Source organism: Benincasa hispida, chromosome 5, assembly GCF_009727055.1.
Source record: "Benincasa hispida cultivar B227 chromosome 5, ASM972705v1, whole genome shotgun sequence".
NCBI lineage: Eukaryota > Viridiplantae > Streptophyta > Magnoliopsida > Cucurbitales > Cucurbitaceae > Benincasa > Benincasa hispida.
In genome coordinates this window covers 31,557,666-31,564,637 of record NC_052353.1, presented here as the reverse complement: position 1 = coordinate 31,564,637, position 6,972 = coordinate 31,557,666, and the positions used below count along the sequence as shown (strand labels likewise).

Genomic DNA, 6,972 nt, shown 5'->3' with positions numbered 1-6,972 from the left:
AAATGGAAATCCAAGAGTGTGTTTGGAACAGAGACTATTCTAAAACTATAATAATCATCTCTTACTTCATTAAACTATTTTGTAGTCCCAATTAACTTCAGTTAACACTATTTCAAACCTTCATTTGTTAACCATTTTATTATCAAATTAAAATAGTTTATACCCAAACACATATTATTATAATTCAAACTAAAATAATCTACACCCCAAACACAAGCTATTATAATTCAACTATAATAACCCAAGATTATAATCAACTCCCTTTAAATTCTATCTTGGTCGTTGCAATTTTAGCTTTTGCCAAGTTTTAAGCATAAGCAATCATCCAATTAACTTCTTTGAAATATTGTCATGTATTAAAGAGAATCATCCTCATATATTAGACATGTTAAATTGATAGATATTTAGATATTTTTCAGTCTCAACATCTATCATTGTCTATCCTATCACTATCTATCACGGATAGACAATGACATTTTGCTATATTTATAAATAAATTGACTCGAAAATAACCTATAAATAATAATCACTGAAACAATATTTCAAGACAACTTTTGAATGAAAAATTAAGAACAAAATATTTGAAACTTGATGAATAAAAAATGAGATGGACTAAATTAGGATTTAAACCTACTTTCGACCACTAAGCTTCTGTGGGTTCACAGTTCTTCTGAATCAAAAGTGTAACAAAATTGTTGGCTTTCTCGTTCAAGCCAGCTTCAACAAATGCATTTACAAGCCTGTTACAAGCAGAAACATCAAAATCTGTTGTAGTTGATTGTTTCCATTGGTCAATAACTTCACCAATTTCCTTCAAATGATCAAGCATCAGGTAACAAGATAAAATGCAAATGTAATTTCTGCTTGTCATTTTTTGCTTCGTCATCTTCAGTGATCTCCAAATCTGATCGATTTTGTCTTTGTTTCCTAGACCAGCATATAAGATAATGAGGAGGTCATATGTAATCCATTCTCGCTGAGAAATGCCACTCTCAGACTCGACTAAGGAGTTCAACCCTGAATGCAATAGATGAGCTGACTTAACATATATGTTGACGAGATCGATATATCGCACCCAATCTTCGTTTGAGTTGGGTTTTTGATTCATCTCGTTGAGAATCTGTCTAACACCATCAATATTTAAAGCTCCAGCTAGAGAGCTGATCCAGAGATTATAAGTGAAAATGTCAGGATGAACCATCCTTTGTTTCAGGTCATCTATTATCGAGGATACCTTTTCTACTTGCCCAACCGACATGTACAAAGTCATCATCTCGTTGAATGGAAGGGCGGTGAGAGGTATATCCAACTCCATTATCTTTGCATAAAGAGATTCAGCCTTTTCAGTCAGTTTGGACCCAGCAAAAGAGTGAAGGAGAGCAGTATAAGTCTCGCAAGTTTTGGAATCAGTAGGCAGACCTTCAAAGTATCGTTCAGCAGCATCGATGCCAAATACTTTGGTCATCAAGTCAATTCGGATTGCAAAGTCAGAATCAGATAACTCAAACTCATTATGAGTTACCATCCATTCTAAAATCTGCATGCAAGAAAATAATATTGGCAGTGAATTATGTGGAAAATATAATGTTGACAGATTGTCAGGTAAATAGAGAAGATGACATAAAATCCCCTGATCAGTGTTCTACAGATCATGAGCCAAACAAAACGATGGTGATCTTTCTAACCATTTCCTTATCCTTTTTCTCGAACGAGAAATAATAAAGATTTTAGCAAACATAAAATACAATTTCACTTGAAGTAATATGCAACTTGAACCCTTCTTCCTCAATATTAGCATCGTTAATAATTTCATGCAGCCGAGTATTCTTTAAAGGAACATTTAAATGAAATTCTTCAACCATTTAATTGGACTCTCAGGATATGTCAATTACATTCTCTGAGGATTAAGGAAGACTTCAAACTGGGAAATTACTCCTTTTCTTTTCAACATTTTTTTAATAAGAAACAATTTCATTGATTGAATGAAATATCCAAAAAAAGGCTCATTTATAGGATATACGAAAGATGTTTCCAATTAGTAACTATGGTCTTGAAATGCCAGTACAGATTTACAGCAAAAGAATGCATTGAAGATAGCAGAATTTAGGACTTTCTCTGATAGATTTGGTTTTTTCCTGGAAAATCCTAGTGTTTCCTTCATCCCATGTCTTCCATAAAACAGCAGCAACAATGTTTGTCCAAATAATTTCTGTTGTATTCTCTAATGGAAGATCCAATAGAAGCATACTGATCCAACTCCATGGGTCTATTGGAGAGGACATAGGACCAACTGAAAGCTTCAAAAACTTGATGTTGCAAGGCAAAGGATGGGTCATCACTTTGAGACTAAGACTTACTGCTGCAAAATCCAAAGCTATCAACACGATAGTGTCTACTCCCTCCAAAATCTAGAAACAATGGTCCCAGTAATTTGTCTAGCAATAGTGAACCAACTCCAAATTTTGCCTCATGTTACTAGTGCCAGCTCAGCAAATCCATCACGACAACGTACTGGCCATCCCTCCCCTTGTGCACTGGAATCCTTTCTCTCAGCTCTGGACACTCTTTAGAAAGAGTGAAATGAAGTATAAGACTTTGTCTAAGCATGTCAAGTAAGCAAATTGCATAAATCTCTTCTCCTTCATCTAGTCATTTAGCTGCTAAACCATTCAAAGTGAGGGACCAGCTCCGATTAAATCATTATCAAGTTTTCAATACCATTTAAGTTCTTCTGATAAATACATTTACTCAGATTCTCCCTCAAAGACATATCTGAAGCCAAATCTTTCTACCTACGATTTCATGCTTTCATTGATAATAATAGACAATTTGATAAGAAACTCAAATGCCTACAAAGTAAGGGTGAATTTAGAAGCATCCTTACTGCACTCAATCAACTAGGTGTTTTCTTCCATGATCTTGCCCTTGTCTTCATGTTCATCAACAAAATGCGTGTGTTGAAAAGAAATATCATTAATAATGCATAGTAGTACCCCAGGATTTCTTATTTAGCTAAAAATTTTAAGCATTTGTCTACTTTCACTTATATTCGTGTTTATTTACATAGGAGTACAATTTCTTTTTTTTTTAAGATCTCTTTGAGAGTTGCCGCAACAGCAGTTAAAGAACAAAAAAAAAAAAAAAAAAAAAAAAAAAAAAAACTTCTCTTTCAATTTGAAACTGGTATTTATCATCTGAAAACAGAAGACTTGTAAGAAGCAAGAAGAAAACAGATAAAATAATACCTCGAGAGCGTGCTTATACCGCTGAATCCTTCTGAGCTCTTTGGAGATATTCCGGAGCTCAGTGATAGTAACTTGGTTACCCTCACTCATCCATCTCTGAAGAACGTTGGTAGCACTTCGCTTGGGCAATCTGAGCCGAAATATCCTGCTCTTCAAGTCATTGGTTTCTTCAGAATTCACTGATTCATCAAAAGATTCACTCCTCAGAGCTCCATGAGAGCAATAGTTGGAAACACTAACTTCACTGAAGACCGGGATCGCCTTGAAATTTTGATTTAAGAAGCCTCTGTTCCTGAAATTTCTAGGGTTCAGATCAATTTACACAAAATCGTCAAATAATGAAGGAAGTAACACAACCCCAACCCCAACCCCAACACCAACCCCATGGAAAATTGCAGTAATCTCAGTTTCAGAATTGGGATTCCGTTGAATTGAAGGAGTAAGTTTGAAATCAAACACAGCTACATCTTCCTAGCAGCCAAAAGGAGAAATGGAGAAAGAATGAAATTGCGTGGAAAAGAAAGGGAAAAGGAAAATTCATACTTACCGGCTAAAGGTGAGGAAGAAAGTACGAGAAGCCATGGAAATGGATCCTTCACTTGGTGACTTGATCTCCGCGTTTGCTTAATTTTGAATCGGCGACCAGTTTGTAAGCTTTTTCAACATTGCGTAACACTCTTTTTACACAAAAAAATAATTTAATGTATTTTGGTTTGATTATTTGGACTTTTTTTTTTAACAATTTTGTTTTAGTGTTCTATTTTTTTTAACTAACTTATTTACGGATGTAGTAAAATATCATTGTCTATTTGTGATAGATCGAGATAAACTACAATAGACTTTAGTGATAGAAGTCTATTGTAGTTCGGTCTATTATGGATAAATAATGACATTTTGCTATACTTGAAACTATTTTTAGTAGTTTTACCATTTAAAACAATTACTCTTGTTTTTAAGTAAATTCGAAACTACGAGCATCCTCCAACCACAATCCCAAAAACCAATTGAGAATAGAAACCCCATCTGAAATGCCCTCTTTCGAGAGAGGAGGACTTTGAACAAAAAAAGAATACAAAATCACCGTACTCACACCATGCACGTACCATACATTGGGCAAGATCATTACTTGACGTATATTGACTTGTTTGAAACTTTTGAGTTCGTTATACTTGTTGTTCTCATTATCACATTGTTTTAAGAAACGGTTGAGTTTTAATCAAATTCTATAAACAAAAATAAGTTTTTGAAAATTATATATAAATTTTCTTTGATTTTTTAAAAATATTAGTGGAAAGTAGATTACGAAACAAAGAAATTTATAGGTACAAATAGTGTTTATAAGTTTAATTTTCAAGAATCAAATGGTTACCAATTGAGACCTTAGTTTTTAAAAATTAAGCCTATAAACACTACTTTTACCCATAAATTTCTATATTTTGTAATCCATTCTCTACACTAATGTTTTTAAAAATCAAGAGAAGTAGTTTCCAAAGATTTGCTTTTGTTTTAGAAATAGTGTATGTAAGCTAATTTCAAAGTGCTTCTCTAAGAAATGTGAAAACCATAATTTAAATTTTAAGATGTAACAAGCATAAAATTCAAAAATAAAAAACTAAAACCGAAATCATTACCATGGAGCATTAGTCTATGAATTTTGTTTGTAACAATTTACTTATATATTTTCAATTTTATATAAAAATCCTATCAAAATTAAGTGTTGTCTTTTATTGTGCAAAGACTTAATCCTTGTGGTTTGTAACACATTAAGTTCTTAATAAATTTATTGATCAATATATGTAAGAAATTTCATTAAATATTAGTAATATTTGTAGGATAAGGACTAAATCATTATAAATTTTAAAGTATGATGATTATATTATTGCATATTAAAGTTAGAACTAAATTGTTACAAAATTAAAAACATAATGACTAAATTGTTAGAAACTAAAGTTCGAACTAACTACATCCATGAAACAAAAAGTATTTTTTAAAATTCTTTGATTTTATTTAAAGTTTAAAAATGTTAATATGACGCTAAACATAACTTAATGAATAAACATGAGTTGTTGAACTACAGGTTGATGGTTTGATCGTCACTTCATTAAGAAAACGTGAACATGTAGAGATTCAAACTTTTTTGTTAAGAAAATATGTTTCAATTAGTTTTTTTTTTTTATTGGTTGAATTACTTTCAAATTGGCTATTCGATTTCATTAATATAGTACCTTTTTTAGGGTGAAATAGTATTGTAAATTTAGAATTTAGAAGTAGGGAGCCTCATATGAGAAATTGAACTACAATTATGTTTGACATAGTTGTTTTTTCAAAGGTGATATAATATATTGCAAAAAAGAACCTTTTAGTCTAAGTTCAAGGCACAAAACAAAATAAAACCGAAGTACAAAAGCTAGAGCTAACACAAGTCAAACAACCAAAGCAAAGAAGCAAAAATAAAGGATAAGCTCACATATCGAGCTAGAAGAAACCATGGAAATCACACCAAAATAAACTATCCTAAGTACTTTGACTAGTTAAAGGGATCTTGGAAGTTCACCAAGAGTTTAGACTCATTAACCACGGAGCAACAATCGACTGAAAAAGGAAGACATCATCTTAAGAGAACAACCACCAAGGGAAGAGAAGAATTTACAATATCCTTAGACGACACGGACACTTGAGACACCACCAGACCAACCAGAGGACTAGACCCAATAGTGAAAACTCTGAGCTCCCACCACCGAAGAACCTTCAATAGTAACAACAAATGCCCCCTCAAATAGAGTAGTGCCAAGCCCACAAAGAGAAATGGTACCTAATAAAAAAATAATATTTTTTTATGTGTAATTAGCACATATTTTGTTAAACAACCCATAAGAACCATATTCTGACTTTTATTTAGTGAATATCCCAACAATCGATTCCATTGAGTGAATAATCATTTCTTAGAATAGAAGAAGATTATGTAAATACTTATTCAAAATCATACTTATTATATTCCATTGTGGAAACCACAATTTTTTCTCGTTTTGAGAATTTTCTCTCTTCTTCCATCGTATTCCAAAGAGTGACCAAGATTAATCCAGTCACTTTTCATGCTTCTAGAATTTGGACTCTTCTAACTTTTTCCTTTATTTTATTCGCTTCGATCGTTTCTCAAGTCTCTTGTGTTATCAAGATGAATTTTTTTTCCTTAATTTGAAATTGTGTATCATCATTTTTGGGATGCTCTAATAACCAATATATTACAAGTGTTCTTTCTTGTGTTGATCCTATTTCATGTGGATAAGATATATTTATGTACATATTTTATGTATAATTTATAATAATTACATACAATAGACTCATTGTGGCTTATGGTTTATTAAAAAATTTAATAAAATAGGCATTTTTAACTCGATGTTAGAGTAACATCATGCTAAGCTTGTTGGCTTTTTTGTTTTAATATCAAATTAATTAATTTTAATTAATTAATATTGATAAAAAAAAAAAAAACCTTCTTTATTCACTAATAATTTTAGTCTTTTGAACGGTCTATTATCTAGAATTCAAAATATTGATTCTAATACAATTTAAATCAAACAAATTAGAGCTCAAACGAAGAAGATATAATTGAAATAAATTTAATAGAAAAATATCCGAGGTGATGACGTGACATATTTTTCATCCAAGTGAATCAATTGATCATGTGGAGTAATGATAAGTGATATATGATGGACTTTTTTATTTT

General features: G+C 31.7%; 1 protein-coding gene across 5 annotated transcripts; it reads right to left on the bottom strand.

The window, feature by feature from the left end:
• Positions 1-559: 559 nt before the first annotated feature.
• On the bottom strand, positions 560-3,946 carry LOC120078710 (pentatricopeptide repeat-containing protein At5g09450, mitochondrial). Of its 5 annotated transcripts, none has more exons than XM_039033008.1 (4): positions 3,793-3,916; positions 3,627-3,716; positions 3,246-3,546; positions 560-1,537 (listed from the first exon to the last, which is right to left on the bottom strand). In XM_039033008.1, the coding sequence occupies exons 2-4, from the start codon at positions 3,629-3,631 to the stop codon at positions 644-646; spliced, it is 1,200 nt and encodes a 399-aa protein (XP_038888936.1). In that variant the 5' UTR covers positions 3,632-3,716; positions 3,793-3,916; the 3' UTR covers positions 560-643. The 5 variants fall into 5 exon arrangements, with proteins under 5 accessions (XP_038888936.1, XP_038888937.1, XP_038888934.1 ...); XM_039033009.1 differs by having other exon boundaries at positions 3,246-3,537; XM_039033006.1 differs by lacking the exon at positions 3,627-3,716 and having other exon boundaries at positions 3,246-3,537; positions 3,793-3,946.
• Positions 3,947-6,972: the final 3,026 nt, after the last annotated feature.

What these genes read in the sequence shown, in the direction of transcription:
- LOC120078710 (XM_039033005.1), bottom strand. Translation starts at nt 3,827, where the DNA reads ATGGCTTCTCGTACTTTCTTCCTCACCTTTAGCCG. An exon ending in TTCTTCCTCACCTTTAGCCG is followed by an intron (nt 3,547 to 3,792) that starts GTAAGTATGAAT and finishes TCTGAACCCTAG; the next exon opens with AAATTTCAGGAACAGAGGCT. An exon ending in GGTATAAGCACGCTCTCGAG is followed by an intron (nt 1,538 to 3,245) that starts GTATTATTTTAT and finishes TCTTGCATGCAG; the next exon opens with ATTTTAGAATGGATGGTAAC.